The sequence below is a fragment of the Juglans regia genome, chromosome 6 (genome assembly GCF_001411555.2).
Source record: "Juglans regia cultivar Chandler chromosome 6, Walnut 2.0, whole genome shotgun sequence".
NCBI lineage: Eukaryota > Viridiplantae > Streptophyta > Magnoliopsida > Fagales > Juglandaceae > Juglans > Juglans regia.
The window spans coordinates 18505994-18531729 of record NC_049906.1 but is presented as its reverse complement, the minus strand read 5'-3'; the positions used below and the strand labels follow the sequence as shown (position 1 = coordinate 18531729).

The 25736-nt window shown below is 38.7% G+C and overlaps 1 protein-coding gene across 1 annotated transcript; it reads right to left on the bottom strand.

The window, feature by feature from the left end:
- Nucleotides 1-1748: 1748 nt before the first annotated feature.
- On the bottom strand, nucleotides 1749-25736 carry LOC108986135 (rhodanese-like domain-containing protein 8, chloroplastic). Its single transcript, XM_035691085.1, has 8 exons — nucleotides 25336-25736; nucleotides 24665-24718; nucleotides 24137-24286; nucleotides 20988-21150; nucleotides 18281-18372; nucleotides 13471-13574; nucleotides 12349-12624; nucleotides 1749-2070 (listed from the first exon to the last, which is right to left on the bottom strand). The coding sequence occupies exons 1-8, from the start codon at nucleotides 25654-25656 to the stop codon at nucleotides 1926-1928; spliced, it is 1305 nt and encodes a 434-aa protein (XP_035546978.1). The 5' UTR covers nucleotides 25657-25736; the 3' UTR covers nucleotides 1749-1925.

The following is a 25736-nucleotide window of genomic DNA, read 5'->3' as shown; positions in this document are numbered from 1 at the left end:
TTCCCTAGCAACTTCATAGCATTACTATTAATGCAACCTGAAATAGCATGTAATGAGACCTCAAGCTCTTCAATGCCTTTCTTCTCTCGTTCTTCAGATTCTGGCAACAATTCCTCTTTAATACTATCAACCACCTCTTGCTCAACACTAGTTTCCCCATGCAAAAAATACACTTTTGAGGTCTTGCAAATATGATTAGGATTCCAATTTCATCACAATGATAACAAATTCATTTTTTCCTTTTTTCATCCATTTGAGTAGAAGTAATATTTCTTATAGGGACCATGTTATTCTACCCTTTAGTAATCAAATCACCCCCATGGTCAACAGGCCACTTATCACTATAATGCCCAATTTGTCTCCAAGATTTTCTTGAGGATAATACATACTCTTCCTGCATCTTGGCTAAACCAAAAGCAGCTCCCAGATTCAATGGGTTAAACATCTTTACAGGCAGCCTTATCTCATCTTTCAAACCACTGACAAAGCAGCTAAGCTTATGTTTTTCAGACAAGCCTTTCAACCTATTTGACAAGACTTCAAACTGAGATTTATACAAACTAACAGAAGTAGTTTGTTTTCTAATGCGTCCATTGAATCATCATAAGTAGATGACCTAAATCTGACTTGTATTGCCACGACTAAAGATTCCCAATAATTAAACTGCCCGAGTCTAAAGCATCTTGGTACCAAACCAATGCTTCCCCCCTCCATATGGTGTGAAGCCACCATTAATTTTTTATGGAAAGATACTTGATAAAAACCAAAGGACTGGTTGGCCTTAGAGACCCATCCCGCAGGATCAATACCAACAAATCTTGGAAAGTCTAATCGAAAATTCCTCTGAAACACAGGCCTATCCTCCTGACCTCTAGGCTCATTAGAAACCTCTCTATCTCGACGAGAGTTTTCATTAACAGTTTCAACTAAAAAACGCAACATGGTGCCACAAGTACCATCCGTCATCATAACCTCCCCAAGATCGACTACTACTTATACCACTTGTAAGGTTCTTTCTAGATCCTTACTGCCATACACTCAAAATCTCACAGAGGAAATCAACAAAACATGCACATAGAGAACTCACAAAGAATGATCTAGATTCCATGGCGAATCTTGCTAAGAATCTCCAAAAGATTATCACACTTAAATTCTTCGATGCCAATTACATGATCACTCCTGCTTTTATAAAAGCAGTCGTGAAGAAGAGAAACAATGTAATGTTCTAATACTCAAAACGCGAACTACAAAGAACTAAACGCAAAGCATGAAATACAACAATGAAAAAACGCAACGTTTCACTTATTCCTTACAATAGACCAAAACGCGTCGTTTCACTAAAGAACTTCATTTTGTTATTTCTGTTATTCCCAATCTGTTAATTCCGTTATTCACCTTCTACACAGATTGCACCTCCATTCTTCCATTCAACCTCTTCAAGCCTTGCCCATTGCACCCGTGACATAATGTGTCTAGGAAAGAAAACTGTTCAAGAAGAGATTTTTCTCACAAAAGATATAAGAATTGCGAACTTGTTTCCTTCTTAGCTCAATAGCTTTTGGAATTGATCGCTGATGTTGATTAGATATAAGTAAGCGGTTTCTAGTTTATTTCTTTGATCATTGGAGCTCTTTTCATAGACGGATGTAAGCCTCTGCCATTTTTCCATTAACTTTAGGAGATGTTTGTAATTTCTTTTCCTTTCGTTGCTGTGCATTTTCTTTTGAAGCTAACAAACGTGCTTCGCATTCTTTTAAAGCTTATGTGCAGTAAATATTAGTATTTATTTATACATCTGCACCATGGATGAAGACTGCTAAGCAGATTATCCAAGACCACTTGCAGGAACAAGAAATTTCAATAAACTGTGGCAACTCTTTGCTCATACAATAAACATCCCCAGCATAAGCGTCTTGATCAAGCTGTCAACTTACTTTGCATTTCAAATCACGATAAACGTGCCATTTTCTGTATCTTTGATGCCCAGGCAAAACGGGTCGTAGTCGAGGGGCAGTAATGCAACTTACACAGCAACATCCTCTTAGGTCCTTCATACAATCTGTACAGCATCTGGAAAGAGACATGTAGATTCATGCGGGTTATCACAAACAATACTATGAAACTCTATGATAAAAGTTGAACTTTGCATCACAAGCTATTAAAATTTACATTCCACCCTCAAACTACTAAAAAGTTGTATCATAAATACTCTTGAGATCTGACAGTGAAGATTGCATCATGCCACCTATTTTCATATGTTTTCATCCATCTTAAAGGTAGAAATAGACGAGTAGCTATTTGTTTGTTTTGCAGATTTTGAAGGTTCTTTGTGTCAATTTTGGTAATTCAGGGCACAAATATTGAAGGGTGGAATATATGATGTCCAATATCCTAGTAAAAATATTAGCATTGTATGGAAGGCAGAAACATTAGGTAAAACAATGGAAGAGATCAAGTAAGATGAGAATTTGAATGAAGTGTACAAAACAGCCATCACCCGAACTGGTCAAATGGATGGTTTAAGACAAAGATAGTTTTCAAGAATGCCAAAAATAAAAGTGGCAAAAAGTTGATAGAGATAGAATGATATTTTTTCACAAGTAAAATGAAGTGTTACTGAATCGAGTAGGCATAGCCTATATATACATAGAAAGTACATGAAATTCACGTGTTAGGAGTTAGAAATGAATATAAGAAAACCATGAAAATTAAACTCATTGAATACAACAGCAGAAGAAATACGGAATGGAAAAAGAAACATCTAAGCTCATCCAAAGAGCGTTACCGATCTTTAAAGCTTCGACTGTTCCTTCTGAGCCAAATGCACCACATGAGACAGAGATTCTCCAAACGGCAGTAATTTGTGTGTTACCCTTATGGGCTCTCCAACAAGCAAGAAGACTCACCACCCTCTAGACATCACCCATGTAATTCCAGTCCTGCTAAAATTCCTAACCCATAACACCTTTGCCAGTTCACAATGATCTAACAAATGATCCACGGAATTCACCACTTTTTTTACACATAGCACCAATCCATAAGAATAAACCCCCACTTCTTCAAGTTGTGCATGGTTAAGATTTTTCCAAGGGAAGCAGTTTAACCCAAAAAAGCTACCTTGGGATGCACTTTACTCCATATGCACTACCATGGAAAATGATTACGGTTCTGACAAGACAACCATATATACCCACAGATCGAATAGTGAACTTTATAGTGAACTTATTCTCAGAATAAGTCCAGAGCATCCTGTCCACCTCAGCACTACCAATTCTTGAAGCGTACAGCTGAAAAGATCAGAGATTGCACCAATTTCCCAATCTTGGGCAGCTCTAAGAAAATGAATGAATATTCCACTGTAAAGAGCCACCAGAGCTATCCAAAAACCACCACCAAAGCCTCCTGATTATAAGCAATCCGGAAAGGGTAGGAAATGCTTGAGGGCCATATCATCACAGCAAGTGTCATTACAAAATCTGACCTTGGATCTCTCACCAACCCCAAATCTAAAGTGACTAGCACAACCCCCCAACCATTCCTAGTATTTTTCCACAACTAAAACCATATGCACCTCTCACTTCATTAGAACAGCAACCCCCCAAGTACTCTCACTTGGAATCAATAACAACCCTCTACAAAGGCCTCCTTATTCTTTCTGATTGTCATTGCACCCAGACAAAAAGCATGAGATAAATCCACCACCAGTAGCAACCTTCAACATCTGACTAAGTGCCATCCATAATGATAACAAAAAGGAAAAGAGACAACGGGTCCCCTAGCTCAATCCATGAGAACTATTAAAGAAACCAGCTGAGGTGCTATTCACCAAGACCAAGAAGCATGCTGTGGATACACAATGATTAATCCAATTACACCACCTCACCCCAATATGACACCTCCCAAGCAAATAAAATAGAAATTCCCAATTCACATGGTTGTAAGCCTTCTCCATATCCAATTCGCATAAAATACCTACCACACCCACTTTGATTTTACTCTTCAACATTCATTGGAGATTAGCACCAAGTCTTGAATTTGTTTCCCTTTGATGAAAGCATTTTGATGCTTCGACATTATCTTCTACATAACTGTGCTCAGGCGATTGGCAATAACTTTGTATATGATTTTGTATACATCATTAACAAGGCTAATTGTGTGAAGCCTCCCTCCCGGAATAAGTTAAATGGTGGTCGCGTTAAGGCTTCATCTTTAGCCATCCCTCTTATCACTTGTACAGCCTAATCCTCAAATGGTCTTTCCAGCCAATTAGCAATCAAACAATCAATAGATTAAAAGGCTAAACCCTCAAGTTTAGGCATCCAAGCAAACTGCTTCAAAAGAAAATTTTCATACTAGAGAACAACGCAGTCCTTGATCGTAGAGGGCTCCGAAAGAACTACACCATCAATATGAAGCACCTCAACGGCTATGTTCCACCAATTTGAATTGGCCACCCAATAGAAGAACTTGGTGCACTGATCCTCTTCCTTCAACCAAAGAGCCTGAGATTTTTGCCTCCACAAAATCTCCGCCATCAAGATCACCCTCTCAAGCTCATAAGGTATTTGACTTTTCCTCAAAGTCACCCCATCCAACAATGCACCACTCTCCCTACCCTCCAAGCCCTACAACTCCTCGAGGAGACTTTTCTCTGACTATAAACATTCTCAAAAACTTGCACATTATGTCTTCAGGTCATTCTTCAAAACATGCAGTTTGCCTGCCAAAATGAAACACAGTGCCTTGAAACTGTAGGATCATCTCACATTGTCCACAAAACCATCATGTTTTAACCACATATTCTCATGCTTGAAATATCTACGGCCCTTGTGAATGCCACCACAATCCAACAAGACAGGAAAATGGTCCGAACAAACCTGCGGTAACCTCCTGGCACACCACTGAGAAATGAGCTTTCTAGGAAGTAGAAGCCAGGAATCTATCTAATCTAGACCAAATCCAAGTAATGAATCACGTGAATGCACCCCCCACAAGGGGAAAATCCAAGAGTTCCAACTCAGATAAACTCAGAAAAATTTTTAATGGCCGGACTAAGACCAGCCCCCCCAAATTTATCACTAGGAAACCAAGTGACATTGAAATCCCCACCAATACACCAAGGCATATCCACCAGCTGAACAAACCAACAATCTCATCCCACAAAATTCTCTTGCTGCTATCCACATTTGGTCCATAAATACAAGCAAAAGCCCACACAAATCCATCCTCCATAAACTTGAAAGAGCAGGACACCAAGTAATCACCAATACTCTTCACAACCCTCTTGTCCCACATCACAAGTATTAGTGGATTATATTTATTTGAATTAATTCCTATGTTATCTATGTATTTTCTGGTGTAGATATATTTGGACAGCTGTATAGGATTTATATGATTTGTAATTTGAATATTTAGATTATGTAGATAAGTATGGGAAACAAATCTTATCCAATATTTGAATCCCTATAGGATAGGAAGTCAGTTTTCGAATGGCTAATTGGATGTAATCTATTTTGACTATTTAATGAATGAGATGGGAGAGGATGAATTATTCAATCAAAGAGAAATCTGTTATGGTATCAAGAGCAGGTTCATAATTTTTTTTCTACGAATTTTTTTCCTTTCTCGGGGGATTTCTTTGTGGGTTATCCATTCTCGGCGCTGGCTGAGTTCGTGTTTGGTCTTCCGTGTGCTTCTCGGTGCCTTCCTTGTTTGTTCTTGACCTCCCGCGTGACTATCGGCATTGTCTGAGTTGAAGGTTGGGGTTTCTTGTGACTTTCAACAACCTCGTAGTGTTCCTTGTGCATTATCGGCGCTGTCTGCGTCGATCTTTGGCTTCTGTTTCGGGAAAAAAAAAAAAAAACAATTTTCTCTGTTTCGGTGATTATCGGCACTCTGTTTCAGAGTGTACTGTGGATTTCTGAGGTCATCGGCACCTTCTGTGACTGTTTTCTGGGCTGCGATACGTTGTACTGTGTGAGGGTGCTCACTTCTCAGACTATTGACGTTTTCTGCAGCAGTTTGGTCCTTGGTGAGGATTGTTACATCTAGGGTTTCTTGTCTATCATGTCTTCTGAAATTAGAGATTCCCTTCTGGTTCGATTCAATGGTAAGAATTATGCTGCATGGTCTTTTCAGTTTCAAATTTTGGTGAAAGGAAAGGAACTTTGGGGTCATATTGATGGGAGTAGTGTGGCACCAGAAGACAAAGTTCAGCGGGCTTCTTGGGAAAGCAAGGATGCCCGAGTCATGTCTTGGATTCTAGGATCTGTTGATCCTCACATTATCTTGAATTTATGCTCATTCAAGAATGCTCGTGATATGTGGAATCATCTCAAGCGGCTGTACACTCAGAATAATGCAGCAAGGAGATTTCACCTTGAACTAGAGATGTCGAATTTCTCTCAAGGAGCTCTCTCTGTGGAGGAGTTTTATTCTGGTTTTTGCAACTTGTGGGCTGAGTATACAGATATTGTATACACTTCAATTCCAGCAACAAGTTTGGCCGATATTCAAGCTGTTCATGAAGCAAGTATGCGGGCACAGTTTCTTATGAAACTAAGGCCGGAATTTGAATTTATTCGTGCTAATCTGATGAACCGAGATCCGGTGCCTCCACTTGATATGTGTTTGGGAGAGATATTTCGAGAGGAGCAAAGATTGATGACTCAAACAGCCATGGAACAAACTACTTCAGCTCCTGTGGCATATGCAGCTCAAGGAAAAATCAAAGGGAGGGATTTCAGCACTACTCAATGCTATAGTTGCAAAGGTTATGGGCATCTTGCTGCAAATTGTTCTAAGAAAACTTGCAACTATTGCAAGAAGCAAGGACATATTATCAAGGATTGCCCAATACGTCCGCCACGTCGCCAAGCAACTGCCTATTCAGCTGCTGCTGAGGCTACTAGTGCTGCCAGTTCTACCTTGGTCCCTTCCTCTCATGTTCCAGCTTCCACTTCTCAAAATTCCATTCCTATTACACCAGAAATGGTCCAACAAATGATAATCTCAGCTCTTTCAGCTTTTGGTATTTCAGGTAAAACCAAATCTGCCTCTAAACCTTGGTATTTTGATTCCGGTGCCACCAATCATATGACAAGTACCTCTAACTCTCTTGTTAATGTCTCACGGTATGCTGGTCCTCTTCAAATTCACACGGCAGATGGTAGTTCCCTACCTATCACTGCCGTAGGTGACATTTCTCCTTCCTTAAATAATGTTTTGGTGTCTCCTTCATTAAATACCAATTTGATTTCTATTGGACAATTAGTTGACAGAAATTGTAGAGTGTCATTCACTTCTTCTGGTTGTCTTGTACAGGATCAGGTGACCGGGAAGATGATCGCGAGGGGTCCTAAAGAGGGTCGGCTGTTTCCTTTATGTTTAGATTCCAAATTTGTTGAGTCAAAGTCTTTATCTTCGTTTTCTTGTAATGTTGGTATTTTGAGTGTGAAGGATTGGCATAGGTGGTTGGGCCATCCCAATTCTCACATACTTCATAAGTTGTCATCTTCTGGTTTAATAGGAAATAAAGATCTCTATTCTCTTGCTTAATTAAATTTTGATTGTGATACATGCAAGTTAGCTAAGAGTAAAGTTTTGCCTTTTCCTTCAAAAGGATCTCATGCCACTCGTGCCTTTGATGTTATTCATAGTGATGTGTGGGGTATTGCCCCGATAGAATCTCATGATCGTTATAAATATTTTGTGACGTTTATTGATGATTATACTCGTTTTACATGGATTTACTTTCTTCGCACTAAGAATGAAGTATTTTCGGTATTCAAGCGTTTCTTGGCTTATCTTGCTAATCAATTCTCTACCTCTATTAAGGTTCTTCGCTCTGATTCAGGAGGAGAATATATATCTACTGAGTTTCAAATATTTCTTCAAGATCAAGGAATTATTTCTCAACGTTCTTGTCCATATACTCCACAACAAAATGGAGTAGCTGAAAGAAAGAATCGTCATCTTCTTGATATGGTCCGGGCTCTCCTAATTGATTCGGGTGTGCCCTCTCGTTTTTGGTGTGAAACTTTGTCTACTGCTGTATATTTAATTAATAGATTACCTACTCTAGTATTAGACAATGTTTCTCCTTATTCTTTGCTATTTGGGCACTCTCCAGACTATTCTCAGTTGCACTCTTTTGGTTGTGTTTGTTTTGTGCATCTTCCATCTCACGAAAGACACAAACTTTCTGCTCAATCAGTCAAATGTGCTTTTTTAGGGTATAATTCTTTTCAGAAGGGTTTTGTTTGTTATGATCCTCAAGCTAAACGCATTAGAGTTTCTCGCAATGTGGTGTTCTTTGACAAACAACAATTTTTTCATACTCATATAGACCCTATTCCTCCTAGTTTCTGTGTGTTGCCAAATTTCTCAGATAAAGATACAACTTCTACACTAGCTTCCGCTCGGTTTAAACCTGGTTGTGTTTACACCAGGCGCAAACCATCTCATCCAGAAGATCTGACCGCTCTTTTTGCCCCTCCTGAGCATCCGCCCGTGCCTCCTGATCAATCACTTGACACATCTTATGATCCACCACCACGCCGGCATACTTCTAGAGTCTCCAAACCCCCGAATCGGTATGGTTTTTCATCTCATTCTTCTATGTCAGCTACACTTTCTTCTATTGCTATTCCCTCCTCTTATAAGCAGGCTATGGAACATGAGTGTTGGAGGGATGCCATGCAAGTAGAAATGGATGCACTAGCGGTCAATGACACTTGGGATATTGTGTCTTGCCCTTCTTCTGTGACACCTATTGGTAGTAAGTGGGTGTATTCTGTGAAGCTTAGATCAGATGGGTCCCTTGAGAGATATAAAGCTCGTTTGGTAGCTTTGGGAAATAGACAAGAATATGGGATTGATTATGACGAGACGTTTGCTCCTGTTGCTAAGATGACGACTGTTCGTCTCCTTCTTGCTATTTCCGCTTCTCAGTCTTGGAAATTGCATCAGATGGATGTGAAGAATGCTTTTCTTCATGGTGATTTAAAAGAGACAATTTACATGAAACTTCCTTCTGGTATGCCCCTTTCCTCAGCTAATGATGTTTGTAAGCTGAAAAGGTCATTGTATGGTCTAAAACAAGCTCCCAGAGCTTGGTTTGAGAAGTTTCGCAATACCTTACTTGAGTTTCAATTCACTCAGAGTGCGTATGATGCTTCTTTGTTCCTTCATAAGAGTGATTTTGGCTTTGTTTTTCTGTTGGTCTATGTGGATGATATCATTATTACTGGATCCGATATTGAATTTATTCAAAAGGTTCAGATGCATCTTCATAGGGTCTTTCATATGAAAGATTTGGGACTATTGACTTATTTCTTGGGGCTGGAAGTTCACAATCAGCCACATGGGTTATTTATTAATCAACATAAATACACCCAGGACCTTGTTCAGTTGGCTGGGTTGGGGGAGACTACTTCAGTTGATACTCCTATGGAAGTCAATGTGAAGTATCGGAAGGATGAGGGTGATTTACTTTCTGATCCTACATTATATAGAAAGCTTGTTGGAAGTCTAATCTATCTCACTATCACACGTCCGGATATCTCATATGCGGTCCATATTGTCAGTAAATTTATGGACACTCCTAGGCACTTGCATTTAGTGGCTGTTCGTCGTATTATTAGATACTTGATTGGGACCCCTAATCGTGGGTTATTTTTTCCTGCTGGCACTTCTCTACAACTTATGGCTTATAGTGATGCCGATTGGGCTGGTTGCCCAGATTCTAGGCGTTCTACAACTGGGTGGTGTATTTTTCTTGGAGATTCACTCATCTCCTGGAAATGCAAAAAGCAAGAGTGTGTTTCTAAATCCTCTACTGAAGCTGAATATAGAGCTATGTCAGCAGCATGCTCTGAGGTGATGTGGTTGCGGGGCATTCTTCAAGAGATTGGTTTTTCACAAGATCGGCCAACTCCTCTTCATGGTGACAACACTAGTGCCATTCAAATTGCTGCCAATCCAGTATTTCATGAGCGTACCAAACATATTGAAGTCGATTGTCACTATATTCGTCAAGCCTATGAGGCTATGTCGATTATTCTTCCTCATATCTCTACGGATCTTCAAGTAGCTGATATATTCACGAAAGCGATGACAAGACAGCGGCATCAATTCCTAGTTAGCAAATTGATGCTAGTAGATACACCGGCATCAATTTGAGGGGGGATATTAGTGGATTATATTTATTTGAATTAATTCCTATGTTATCTATGTATTTTCTGGTATAGATATATTTGGACAGCTGTATAGGATTTATATGATTTGTAATTTGAATATTTAGATTATGTAGATAAGTATGGGAAACAAATCTTATCCAATATTTGAATCTCTATAGGATAGGAAGTCAGTTTTCGAATGGCTAATTGGATGTAATCTATTTTGACTATTTAATGAATGAGATGGGAGAGGATGAATTATTCAGTCAAAGAGAAATCTGTTAACAAGGACTCCACTTGAGGCCCCCTTTAGAAGCAAGGAAAGCCCATCCCACATATGGACAATCCCACTAACTTCTAGTGGCACTTCCATCAACCAATTTCAACCTTCTTTTCTGCAAACATACAATATCCACCTTCCAAAGGTGAAGCAAATACTTGATATCGAAGTGCTTATTGAAGTCATTTAGCCCCCATGAAATAAACTAAGAATTCATAAAATAAAGTCTGTTGCCCTACCTTTGGACCTTTCTAGACTTGCACTTCCCTCCTTGGCATCATAGTTCATCATACAAGTGAGTCTCTTTAACTCTCTCTCTTTTTGTGGCTGACTTAGAAGAGAGAGAATGCCCCGACCATAGCAATGACTAAAGCCCGAAATTGTTCTTCAAAGCTTTCTCAAGAGATTCCCACACAACCTTGAATCTCTCACTTTCTGAAGCATCCATTCCGAAGCTCCTGACATGTTGAAACACAATGGCAAGGAACAAAGAGGTACTGGAGGAACACCAACCTCCTCCCTCCCTTGGACTCCAATTCATGCACAATCCCTTTCCCTCATCACTAATTGCATATCCTTATACATCTCTGGCCATTGCCTTATGGCTTCTGTTCGTCCTCAACCCGAAGACATGAAAAAGGTTCCAGAGGACCCAACTCTAAAACACTGCCCATCAGGAGAGCTGGTGATGGTGCCAAAATTTCCTCAGACCCACTACCACAAACTAAAGGAGATTCTTTTTTATCAGTAACGCGAACAGGTGGAGATTGAAGGGGCTGAGAGAGAGTCAGTCTTTGGCTCAGCACTAGTACGGTGGTGAGCCACATCATCAAGAACAACATTGGCAGTTGCATCCCAAGTCATTTCAACATAGATCTCTCGTTCACCAGCACAAGACACTGTTCAGAGGCATCATGCCTACAGGCAACCAGCGGCCTTGGCAGACTGGCTTGCAGGTGCAATGACTAGCCCAAACCCACCACCGGCTTCCCTCACATTGTTCACCCAAGTGACTCTATGGCCACTTGAAGGGTTCTAAGTAACAAGAAAACAAGCTGGTCTCTCACACACAGCCTTGTACACCACCACTCCCCCACATTATAATACCATTCAATAATGACCTTATGTGGTTCTTACCCCCATGTCTATACAAAACATTTCTACTTGGATCCTTCATTACTTTGTTTTCTACACCAAGAACAAAGTTCTTCAATTTGCACTTTCAAGCAATAAAGCAGCAAATGTATTTTTTAAGAGAATTGTTGCAGACACAAATATTACACAAAATAAACCTACAAACTGATGCGGTTTTATGGAATCCGTTAGATCTACTTTATAATAAAAATAACTTTACAATCTGATGTACTACATCAAACCACATCAGTTTGTAGGTTTATTTTTGTGTAATCACTTTGTGGCTAAAGTATTTTTCATTTTTTAAAGTAAAACATAAAACACGTTTAATAACTAAAGATGGAAGAAGAAATCATACCTACCAACAAAAGTGCTTTTGCCGTCAAACAGAATATAAAATTCCCCCAAGTTCTTGCATGCCAATAATGGTAGCAGATGAAATGCACAAAGGCTCTACATATGGTTTAGGATTTTCAAGATCTCGAAATTTATCTTTGAATCATCAAATAGACATCAGTCAAAAACTAAATCCATTAGGATTAAGTCTTTTAAGAATCATTCACTATGGTCACTCTAAAAGACTATTGCCATGTCACAAGTTAACTTACTTGAGATGCAAAACACATGCTTTGAAAATCAAAACAGCCAGGATCATTGGTAAAGGTGACAACGTTGAGTTCACATGCATAAAATATGAAAGGGTTCATTGGAGATTGTAAATTTGGGGTTAGAGAAGACGAAGAGAAGGATGCTTACAGAAAAAGCAGGTTGCAGTCAAGATTTGCACAGTTACGATGCCTTAGCTCAACAACCTGAGAACCACATATGTAGCATCTGGCAAATGTATTACTCCCAGAAACTTCTTCACTCCTGGCTGCTTTAACAATGGCTTCAGGCTTGTAGGCAGAAGGGGCAAGAGAAAGACGGGAATCAAACACAAACAAATTCCCAATCCATTTTGCAGGACCTTCATTCTTTAAATAATGAGAAACACCGCCCTTCAAGGAGTACACATTTTGGAAGCCCCTTTGTCTAGCATTCAAAATTTGAAAAACATAAAACTCTAAAATTTGGGGGGAAAAGAGGCAGAATCGAATAATCTTGCAACAGTAACAAGGTACCGTCCTGCCCCAACATTATTTTATTATCTCTCTTTCATTAAGTTTTCATACTAATCCCATATCTCAGCCACTCTGATGAAGAGAGGCCCACACTTCACACAGACATGCAATGCAGAGGGATTTGTGCTTCATAATGGGACAAGCACAAATAAAAAAAGGATGCTGACAGACCACAACCATTCATAATTGTCCTCTAGGTTGTCAGAGTAGATCAATATATGAAGAAGAACTTCGAATCTAGCACAGGATAATACAAATAGGTTGAAGTAAATCACAACTAATATTACTTATCAGAAAAAGAAAATCACAACTAATATCAACATACAAAACTTTTCAATAGCAAGGAAAATGTGTCCATGCAATGCGCTTTATGGTTGGGTTATTTGCGGGTATGATTTAGTCTTAGTATAATTGGGCTATTACCGGCCAATACCCATATCTGATCTGACAATCTACATGGTGCTTTATGGTTCTAAATATGACTTCATCTGCCTCAGAACAATTGCATGACTCAAACTTCTTAAAAGGATTATAACTTTTACCCCAGGGTGAAATTGCTCAATGCATCAAGTCATTTGACTATTTCCAATTATGTGCACAAGAAAATAAGTGTTATGAGTGAGCAGTGTAACACGAAGCAGTACAATACATCAATATATCCGTCCTTTCAGAAAGGATGGAAATACGGAAGAGAGAGATTGATCCTAGAATTTTTAGGGCCAATTTTAGGACAGGAGAAGAGAGAGGAGCCAGTTACCTCAGAATTGTAGAATATACATCACAACGGATACCTCCAGTACAATACATCAATATGTCTGTATTTGCTTTGTCAGCAAATGCTAAAGGATCTGATGCAACATTCTGGAAGATCAAAAACAGGGACAAAATGAAGTGCATTCATAGCCATTAATAGAAGAAGATATTAATGATACGGTCATAACTATTTTACAACCCATTTTACTATTGTTCAATGTGACAATGCCAATTCATTAATATACTTTTTTTAATTTTGTGTTTTCCATCTTATTTGAATTTCAAATTTTGCATTGCCGCCTTTGACTTTACAAATAGTTGTAAAAAGAGTGGTACAAAGGGTTGAGTTCCAATATGCCCCATTTACTGATGCTCAAAATTAAAAATAGTATGTTTGTGGACTCATCCAACAAAAAAAAAAAAAAACAGAGGCATGGAAAACATAGTTATGATATAACGACAAAAGCTCAAGAAAATCATTTTATAGCACTACTTCTATGGACTAAAAGCATCATATCATAAGACTTTCTTGAAATTCTTTAAAGAATGTCAGCCTTAAAGGGGTACCAATGAGACCAGAAGCCCAGTTACTCAAGCAAAGTACAAGTGCACCACAAGCATCATATAATATGATGTTATTTTCCTTCCAATATTAAGCGATTATTATATTAATTTTCCATTATGGTAATCTTTTATGTTGGATCTTCTATCGTGGTGTAAAAGATAAGTTATAGCAGCATTCCTTACCCTACAACAAAGGGGTGTTACAAGTTTGGCAGCGGAGCCAGGTTAAGAGATTCTTTAGACTGACTTCTGAGTTAAAAGAAAAGACATTAGGACTAGGTTACCTAATATGAGTCTTGGCCTGTTCAAGAGTTCAGTAGTTTATTTGTTTGTTTGCTTTAACCGCGATGTGTGTTTAAACTAATTTCAAGATGGCACTGAATATGAGAACCAGTATGTTCCAGATAACTTGGATTCACTTGCTGCTGCCACTACACGTTTCATTGAAGCATTTGCCAAAAGCCAAGTCATGGGAGCAAGGGTTCCTCAAGTTGCGTGCATATTCGAGCAATTCACCCATCAACATCTCCTACATTTGACAGCAAGTCAAATGCCATGGATATCAAGAATTACCCATGGAGATCAGACAAAGATCTTCATAGTTTTGAACTGCACAAACAAGCAGAATGTGGAATTCACCACCTTTAACTTGGCGGATGATGCAGATGAATGGGGGGCCCCGATGAGGGGATCTCCTACAGCAAGAGCTTCGAGAATGAGTACCAATTACGTGGGAATGCTTCAAGAAGATTTTTTGGGAAAGCTTCTTCCCTAGGGATCTTCGGGAGGTGAAGGCCAGACAATTTGCAAACATAGTCCAGGTGATGTTGACGAATGATATGCTACTAAATTTATCGAGCTGTCCCACTTTGTTACCTACCTAGTCACAGAAGTGGAAAAGAATATTCGAGAAGTTCGAGCGTGGTCTGCATGAGATTATCCTAGATCCTATCATTGGGGAGAATCTTCATCTGAACAACAATGGAAAGTTATTGAAGAATGATTGAGGGACTCAATGATTGTGTTTTGAGTCCCCTGTACATGTTACTAGCAATAAAGGAAGCATATTGTATTACGATGTTATGTTTCTCCAAGACTAGTTCATGTATTACGATGCTATGTAGCCTTCTTTGGTAGCCTTTTTATACATCTAATATTATGTGAAAAAGATTGTAATACTTATATTACATGATGAAAAGCAAAGAAAAAGAAAGAAATGAGAACCAAAAAAGGAAAAGGAAGGAAAGGAAACAAATGTGGATGAACAAATGTGTAAATGGTTTGAAGTGTTTTCTTGGCTTTTATGACTGATGAATGACTGTAGCAGAGCAAGAGAGGCAAGGTCAGCCATATTGTATGGTCTGACAGATAGAACCCAAGGTTAGACCTGTGGCCATAGGAGCAGAAACGAATACCTTGAGGTTGCCACAATGTGTGTTGGTCACTTAAGTAATTAAAGGAAAAATGTTTGTGACAAGTGTGAATATCATTTTATAATGTGGGAATGCTTTGTGAAATAGAAACGCATTTTTATCTTCTTTACTGCGTGATGTATCCATTTACTAAGTATTTAGGTCATCTTGTTTTAATGGTTTAAACGTCTCAGTTGAGGTCAATGATGGGGATGCCACAACTAACAATTGAGAGCGTGTCCTAGTCAATTAGTATTCATCAAATAGTTTAGAACTTGGTTTGTGTAGGAACAAGGCGTTGGGGATCTTTCCCTAAGTTTCATTTTATGTGATTTTACAACTACTATCATTATGTTGTAATAAAATGTTAGTTTTGCTTTGATGTATTTATGGATCTCTTATAACCTGGCTCAATGAAATGTTATTAATGTGACATCCGCAAAAATGGGAAAGGGGTGTCACAAATACAGTGCATCGGGAAAAAAAAGGATAATGAAGCCAATAACTAGTCCAAGCCCATGTTCCTCAACTGAACTGAGGAAGTAACCACAATAAAGGTGGTTTTTTTCTTTATGCAATTCCAGTAAGGGATTGTGGTACTGTAACTTGCTGGCGATGTTGGATAGAAATCTCACTTCGAGGGTGAGGGGCCTCTGGGGTTAGGGATGAATAGTGAGAGAGAACTAGAGAAACTGTATTGTATTTTCATGCATACCCTGGAAATCATCTCTGACGAGAGATATACAAGATTCTCTGTAACTGTCTATGGTAGAGCAAGTAAAGGTTACCTGCAGGTGCATCTAAGAAAATAACAAGCAAACACTAAGGGCCTGGCAGCCCATAAGCCTAACGGACCAAGTCCTTACAAACTGACTAACACATTAAGTAAACACTAAAATTAATAGTAAAGAAAGCCCATTTCACTACGCAGCCCATTACACGGCCCATCCCTACACAACTTCAGATTCAACCCTAATCTCCCTAACACTTCACTTCTTTCACTTTCCTTAAGCATGCCTAAGCTTCCTCAAAGTGCCGTCGACCCCCTGGTTATCATCGCCTGACCTGGGTTGTTACAGGTACTACATTTGAAAGCTGCAACAACTGATGTTGCACTACACTTGACTGTTGTAGTGTGTCATATTTCCTTTAGATCCTCAGAAAGGGAAGTAAGGACGCCTTCTTGATGCACAATAGATGACAGTGGACTATCTCTCCGGAAAGGAACATATCCCATCTAGATGCTATTAAGGGCAGTAGGACGTGGGCAACACGCACCGGTCATGGGGCTGGTTTGGTCACGTGGAATGAACTCGTGGTTGGAAAAACCACTGGCAATGTGTCATGGTTATAGAAAAGTGGATTGTAGCAAACCAGAGATCTTTCCTTCTGACCAAAAGGGAGGAAAGTGGAGAAAAAGGTGGCAAAAAAGAGAATATTTTTGGAAACAGAAAAATGGAAGAAACAGTCCCAGGCAAAGTTGGTTCTCCAAAACAGGTTAAAAAAGGTTGGAAAAGGCAATGCTGGTGATGCTGATACCCATGATATTCTCACCCGAAAGAGGGTGGGCTTGTTGGGTCTTTGGCTGATGGCTCTTTTGGTGGCGCAAGTTTGGGAAGAAAATGAGCGGAGAGCTTGGACTTGTAATGACCAGAACAAAAAGTGAAAAAAGCATGGAATGGAGAGGAAAACCAGGCAAAAGAATAGGAGAGAAGGATAGGAGGAAGGGAGAAACCGGAGCTCCCTCCCTCCGGTGAGGACAATGTTTTTCGGAAATTGTTCCACTTATTCCGTTGCAATTTAGCCTTCCTTTGGTAGCCCTCTTTATGCACTCAATACTACATGAAAAAGGGTTTGAATCTAACTGACGTTATGTGCATGCTCTCGCCATGTGATATGAAATGAAAATGTTATAAATATCTCTGCCACTTCATGAAAAGCAAAGGAAAATTATGTGACTATGAATGCATGTAAAATAGTTTGAATGTGACTCTTGAGGGGTAGGGGGCAGCCATCTTGTATGGTCCGCAAAGATTGGCTTACCCAAGAGCACCTAGTTTATTGAGTGATGTCCATATATCATTGATACAGTTTCATCTGTGGCTACAGGAACAAAGCCGAGATCCTTGTGATTGCAAAGCAAGCACACAAGATTGGCTTACCCAAGTGCACCTAGTTACTGTATGATGTATCTATTTACCTACCATTTACTTAGAATTTGATTTAGTTAGAAGAAAATGACACTAAGGATATTCTCTTATTTCCGTTCTATTTGATTTTGCTTCAATTATTATTAAGCTTTAATAAAGTCATCGATTATGTTCAAGGTAATTATGCTTTATGGATCTCTTTTACCCGTCCTATGTAATGTTTTGATATAGCATTCCTAACCCTACAGCAATCAGGTGTTACACATTTACACCAATAAATGCAAAAATGATATCCAAAGCTCCAAAAAAGAGAAGTTAAGGCTAAGAGGATATAGAAAGATACACATTAGTGCATTATATTGCTACACTTAAAGGGCCTCTAAATTCAGCATATCATAAAAAGGACAATCTCTACTTTTTCCACAATGAGATCCAACAAGGAGGTACGCTTGAATTCTAAAAATTCAAAGAAAAGATGCATAAAGAATTAAAATGAACTGGAGCCATGATAATTATGATGAAACAAAATCCCGTATAGCTTATGTCCTATACTGACCAGCCACTTGAGCTTTAAATGGTGTGGGGTAAGTTCAAATCTTACCGTTCCCCCCTTCCCTGCCCCTCCCACCACCTGTTGTAAGTACCTCTAATGCCCATCCTTAAGGAAAAAAGGGTTTATTCACCATACCTGTATCGGCGATAGCCCAAATGAAGTGCTCCTAAAGCAGTCTACCGAAGGTCGTTGAGCTCCAGAGAAATGACCAATATCCCATTCATAACCTGATTACAGACAATCACAAAATCTTCAAAATTCAATCGGAATTATGAACCTGAAAACTACTATAGGTTATGAGTACTACAATAACAAGAACAGGATGATGACAACACAAAAAATGCATGATCTACCACCCGCTACGAAAATAGGTACACTTAGACATGCATGAAAGGAGGTGACCTTAGCACATTCATTATGTCCATACCGACAATGTAATCATACTTGTCCCAATATCTCTATAATGGATCTTTAGTTCAAATATATTTCTTAGTAGTTTTCTGAATGTATCATAGTGCCTTCTGAATGTATTCTCCTCCGTCTCTCTTTGGGTAAGTAGGTTATTGAAACCCAGTCGATAGATATGGTTGGAATACCCCCCCCCCCCCAATGGTGAGCACCGATTCAATCGGAGTCGGTATGCCTTAATTCCGACTCTGACCACCGTAGACTCCACTCCATTGTCGAATATAGGTGCCACAAGATTATATAATCTTTGTGTAGTTTGGCTGATTTGACTAGGTTGTAGCATTATTCAATTGAAAAACATGAAAAGTTTTGAAGATTTTGTGATTGTCTGTAATCAGGATACCTATATGAGTTTATTTGAATTTGTATCATATATGGATACCTGAAATAATCTCAGTAACAAGCAGGATTTTTCAGATTACAAACTTTTTGTTCTTAAGAAAAATAACAAATGTTGAAGAGGCAATCCTATGAAAGGAATAATATCAATTCTCTATAATTTATGGATAAAAAATAATTTCATTTGAGATTAATGTTTTCAATGATTCTTCTCCTTATTATTTTAATCCAGCCAATAGAGATCCAACTCGTCAATAATGCCATCCCATATGAATTTTTCATGGGTTGTGGATTGAGGCCGATTGAAGGAGGAGCAGCAGCTGGAGGTCGTGGATGAAGTTGGGTGAAAGGGGCAACAGCAGCTGAAGGTGTAAAGAATGAAAGAAAGTGGCTGTTAGTCGTTAGAATTTAAGCATATGGTGTCGTTTTTCAGTAAATGGGAACAGTGTCGCTTTACATATACAGAATTTGTAATAAATAGTGTGCCGCCATTTTGAGGCAGTAGATTTGTAAACTAGTGAAACGCAGTCGTATAGCCAATCCAGAGTCATTATAAATGGAAGGAAAATGAAAGGGAAGATCATCTCTCATAATTGCATTCAACTTCTCTCTACTTCTTCTTCTTCTTCTTCTCTCTCTCTCTCTACTTCTTGTTTCTTGGAGAGTGACTACCTCAAGTTAGTCAACTGAAGGGCCCATTACAATTCGTATCAGTAGTCATGGCAGAGGGTACTCAATCTTATGCACAGATTGTGGATTCTATGAATCATCTTCGACAGCAACAAGAAAGGCAACAGAAGTAGCTAGAGGATACAATTGCGATTTTAGTTCAACAGCAAGAAACTGCTCGTGTGGATAGGGAAAATCAAAGAGATTTAATGAGATGCTACAAAAGATTTCAAGAATTTCCCTTAATGGTTCTGTGGGTAATGATCCAACAGCAAGAAATTTTTAGGAGGTGTTATGGGTAAACTACTAATCTTACCCAGAAAGTGAGAAGAATTACAGAAGAATTGCCAAACACTCAAGAGTATGAGAACACAGATTGAAGAAAACCCAAGAATCACTTTCTTGATTCTTGGAAGAGGCTTTCGAGGAACCTCCAACCTCCAAGACGAATTCTTATTGATCTTTCTGCACCAAAACTATTTACAATGCCCCATTATTTGTACTACACGAATGATAAAACTCACAGTGTTACAAAACTCACCGTATTGACCCCCTATTCAGTTAAAACCGTTATTCATCTTCATCTACCAAAATGCACAGTTTCATCTGGAGAAATATCATTGTAATCAGGTGAAATTTCTTTGAGGTATCATCAACCAAACTTACAACCTATGAAGTATCATCAAAGTGAAGCTGTTAACAGATGCCTAGAGCATTTTTTGAGGTATCATCAACCAAACTTACACCCTATGAAGTTGTATATGGATTGCCCCCTACCAGATTACAAGCATACAGTCCAGGGTTAACACCCAATCAAGCAGTGGATGAATTGCTGAAGACTAGGGATCAAATTATGTCAACCTTGAAGACTAATTTGTTGGCTGCCCAAGAGAGGATGAAGTTACATTATGACAAAAATAGAACTGAGAGGCAATTTTCAGTGGGTGAATGGGTTTTTCTTAGCCTCCAGCCTTACAGGCAACACTCTTTGGTAGCTAAACCACAACTTCTACTAGAACTCAATCTTACAAATTACTATTACTTCAACAACTAGACACCAACTAGACTAGGACTCACAACCACTACTCAATACTCAATACTAGGACTCAAAACTCAACTAGGATTACACATAAATATACTCTAGGATAATCGCTAACAGTAATTGAAATAAACAAACAATTGACCCTATACTCTAGGACGAAATGGACTCTAACTCCTACTAGACTAAATGGACTTTTACTAGGATTCTCATGGAGGTTTACGATCAACCTCTAACAGTATAACACCTGAAAATATACAAAATTGAGAAGACATTAAGTTAAGAAATTGCAAGCAAGTAGCATCTGAGAAAAAAAAGAGGAGCTACCATTTCTCACATCCAACAGAATATAGTTTGAACTGCAATTCTCATGTGAAGCATCATCAATTCCATCCACTGCTTCCAATCTTTTTCTCCATTTTGAAGGTGGTATAGGTGTTGCTCGCATAGAAGGGTCGAGCAAAGGAAGATGTAAAATGCCTCCTTCCATCTGGAGAAATATCATTGTAATCATGTGAAATTTCTTTTGAAAAGGAAAGCATGCACCTTGCTGTTCTCGGAACTAGTAGAATGCATAACTTGCCCAATATCTTAAAAGAATGGGGTTTGAAATGCATAGGTTATTAGGATAAATAAGAGAAATATAAAGATGTGAACTATGTACAAAATGAAAGAGAGAGAAATCATCATCTATATACCATATACATCAATTTTTTTTTATAACATATACATCAATTTTTTATAAGGTCAATTTTATTAATAAGTAAGTCAAAAGGCACCAAGTACACACAGGTTATATATGAGATGCGCATGGTTAGAGAAAGTAAAGTGTGCGAGAAAGTCCTAATAGCTAAAACTAGAGCACAAAGATGGGCAAAGACAATTACAGCCTAGAAAGACCAAAAACAGCCTAGCCACAAAGTGTTAACTACCACAGAGCAGAGTAAAAGATGGTCCACAAATTCCCTATTCTATTTGTACAAACAACGCCAACCAATCATTAAAGCAAGTATCTTCCCTTGTGAAGTCACCCAAACAAAGAAAGACACTTCTAAGGGGCCCTTCTCCATGATATTGTACCTTTGTAGGAGGTAACTTGGTTACATGGAAGAGTAAGAAGCAAACAGTAGTAGCTCGATCTAGTGCAGAAGCCGAATACAGAGCAATGGCTCACGCTGCTAGTGAGCTGACATGGTTGCAACACTTTCTTCAAGAGATTGGGTTTCCAGCTCCTGTCCCTCTTCAGTTACTTTGTGATAACCAAGCTACAGTGCATATTGTGTCTAATCCTGTATTCCATGAGACGACTAAACACATTGAAATTGATTGTCACTTCATTTGGGATAAGATACTAAGTGGTGACATTTCTACATCCTTTGTGAAGTATGCTGATCAACTTGCAGATATGTTTACCAAACCACTGTGTTGTAGTCAATTAAAACTTATTTGTTCCAAGTTAGGTTTATATGACATATATGCCCCAGCTTGAGAAGGAGTGTTAAAGGACATGGTTGTAATTAGTATAGTTTAGGAGTGTACAATGGTCATTTGTATGTAGCATGTATAGGAGGTTGAATGTTAATGAAGATAATGTATTCATTCTCTCTCTCTCTCTCTCTCTCTCTCTCTCTATGTACGACTACAATTAGCAATGTTCAAAAGTGTCTACAATTTGTCTACCCACTAATGGAAGCATTTTGAGACTTGGATATTGTCTTTTCTAACAATATGTTCAATCTATTAGATAAAACTTTAGCAATGATTTTGTAGACTCTACTCACAAGGCTCATAGGTCACAAGTCTAATATTAATGGCCCCAGCTTTCTTAAGGATAAGGAGTATGAATGTGGCATTAGGGCTTTTTATAAATCTACCCTGACCACGAAAATCATGGAAAACTCTCATCATACCTTCTATAACACATCCCAATAAAATTTGAGAAACTCATTGCCGAGAGCCTGTTCGCCCCCGGGATTAGTCAAAACTTTGTTCTCAGACAACCAGTGCTAATAAAAAATAAAACATAAAATTTGAGAAACCACCATAGGTTAATCTTAACACGCTACACTCAACCTTTCACTCGGAACTAATTATTTACCATTTTTTTGTGTTGGAAAAGACAGGGACTCCGCACCCTCCAATAAACTTTCTCCAACCCCCAATGTTCTGCCCAAAAGTGGAATTTCTGAACCAAATTGTTTTCTAATCTTGAATTGCAGAGAGGCTGTCGAACTTGGCTGAGTTGAGTCATTTCAACTCAGCCAGGATGGGTTTTTTTTTAACTAGCAAATGGGATTGGTTAGGCCCACTTCCTGTATACTGATAGAGATATAACCATTTTTTACAACCTTTTTAAAACTCTATTTTAAATGGAATGCATTTTTGTGAAACTACAATCCTTTCACAACTTTGTTTTACAAGAATGCCCTCTATTTAAAGCAGAGTTGTAAAAAGGATGTACAAAACGGTTGTCTTTATCATTTTCCTTATGAAAGCCACTACATCTCCCAAACATTCCAACTGCTCCTTCATCGTACAGAGGACGCTGCAGGTACTTCCACTTCCCACACCACCCATTGCAACAATTGTGGATGTCCCAATAATAGAATTTGCAACTGGAATTTGTCCCCACCACAGCGCTTTTTTTCAGATTTTCAAATTTTCTGCCACCACTTGTACTCGGAATGCCCCTGTTTTTATGTTGATTGCAGGAAACTTTCTAACTGCTGAAACCACCACATACTACTTAAAAATGTCACAGCCAAACATCGTATCAACATTTTCACCAATGGAGGACCACCCATTCGAAACACTACAAGCCTGCTTGATTTGCAATTCGTAATACATTGCCGAATATTGTGTTGAGAAGTACAAAGACATATTGCACTACTCAATGGCAAAGGTTTCCAATGCGCTAGATACAAGCCTTGAGTGCGCAAGCCCTTTAAAAAAAAGTTAGGACCCACCGTTAAAAAAGGCTCGCACACCCTAGGCCTACACAAATCATTTTCCTTTTCCAACCCTTCCCCTCCATTCTGGTTTAAGATGAAAAATCTTTGTCCATATCCACCTTGTTTCCAACAGAGGAGAAATAATGTTCATGAGCGTCTGAAGATTGTTGAGCCTATCTGGCTTTGTTTCCAACAGATGAGAAATTTACAAACACTGACCTCCCCCTCCATATGCAGAGAGGCTTCCACCGTAGCCAGCAGAGATACCATTCAAACAACCTTCCAACTTCACTAGGCATTGTATAGAACATTTACTAACATAGACTACCATATATGCATAAATAAAAAAACAAAAAATTGAAGGTTATGGAGGAAAACAGCGCATATGGGAGAGGGTCATTATAATTAAACCAGAAATAATATGAAGTTGGAAAACCCCAGTTATGAGCTGAATATGGAAACCAATTTGTAAAGATAAAAAGTGATTTAATTGAAAATAAAAAGATATGCAAACATAGAGCTTGCCTGCAATAATGAAGACTTATACCGCAACTTCAGTTTTGGAAATGCATGACCATTAAATGCTGGAGAAATCTGAACCAAAATATCTGAAAATCTATAATCTTCTCTCAACCATTTGACATACAGAAGAGCATCTTTTGAAGGCCCACTGTACTGCATCAAGATGAATTAAATCAGAAAGAGTTGAGAATAAATGGATGCTAAAAAAATGGTGAATAATTAGTTCAATGAAGCTAAAAAGGATCAAAACTAACCAATAATTTACATTATAATATGGAGATTTAATATATCCTAGAATGCATTAAAGAACCAAATCTCCCCCTTGCATCTATAAACAACAAGGTTGACCATCTATTTGTCAACACAAAAGGAGAAGGGGTTTACCCTTATAAACAGAAAAAGACAGTAGAGAGAGCATCTGTATGACTCATACTACATCATCACACGCTTGTGGTGGACTCCCACTGCCAAACTTCAATTCAGAAACACAAATGCAAGGAAAAGAAATTGATCTACGGGGAAGATATCTACCTGTGCATTTATCCCTTGTTCATTGAGATACACCCGGCCATGTATGTCGAGACCCTAACAATAGATATCCAGAAAAAAAAAAAAAGGAAAAAAAAGTTTTAATGTCAGTGACGTGAATAGTATGGCAGCTGGGATCTTCTCCCTGCTTCTCTTTTGCTTTCTGGGAAGTATACAACTCGAATCTCAACGACATTGGAATGCAATGAATTTTTTTAAACAACAAAAACTAATGTACATTAGAATGGAATATAGCCTTTCACCTTTTTGTACGAGTAACCAATCAGCAAGTCATATATTCTATTTTATATGGCAGCCAAGAGAGCAATCAACATACAAGCTCTGTTTAATGTTGGAATATGAATTGCTTTTAAGGATTGTGAAACAGAGTTCCGAAGACATTTTGAAGTTCGCTCTAAAGACTGCGGTGAGACTCTTCGTTCTCTTAAAACCAAACCAAAACGAGGTTTTAAAATCATAGATTGGTTCATCATGTTAAGAAAAGAGAATAAAAGAACAATGGGACCCAGTATGCTATGCTTCTAAATTTTTCCAGTGAAAGTGCACAATCGAAATTGATTGATGTAGAGAAACCGGTAGAAATTTTAGATATTTAGGAGGAATTAGACTCGCAAAGTGAGTTTTGTCCTAATAAGTAAAGGGCTGGAGCAAACCTCTAAGAAGGAGAGGTGCCTGGCGACCTCCGTCTCTGGGTTTTTGATGAACACAAAATGATAAAAATTCACTACGACAAAATCATCCTCTGAAGGCTCCTCTGCCTCGCTGAGACTGCATTGTGCAGAAATGTCACACTTGCCGTTGTTGACTATTCGCTTTAGGTGGCTAAGAGTAGCTGAGCAGAACTTGGAATGCCTTTGAAACCGTATGAGAGGCTTATCTTTAAGTTTACCAATGCTTCTGCTTCTACTAGGAAGCGTAGGGATTGATAATGCCGGGGTGAGAGCACCGGTGATAACCGCAGAACCACCACCCATTGTCCCTGCCTCGCCTCTTCTAATTCATCCGCTCAGATTATCTGTTGTCTTGACAGAGCTCCATACAAAACAACTTTCGA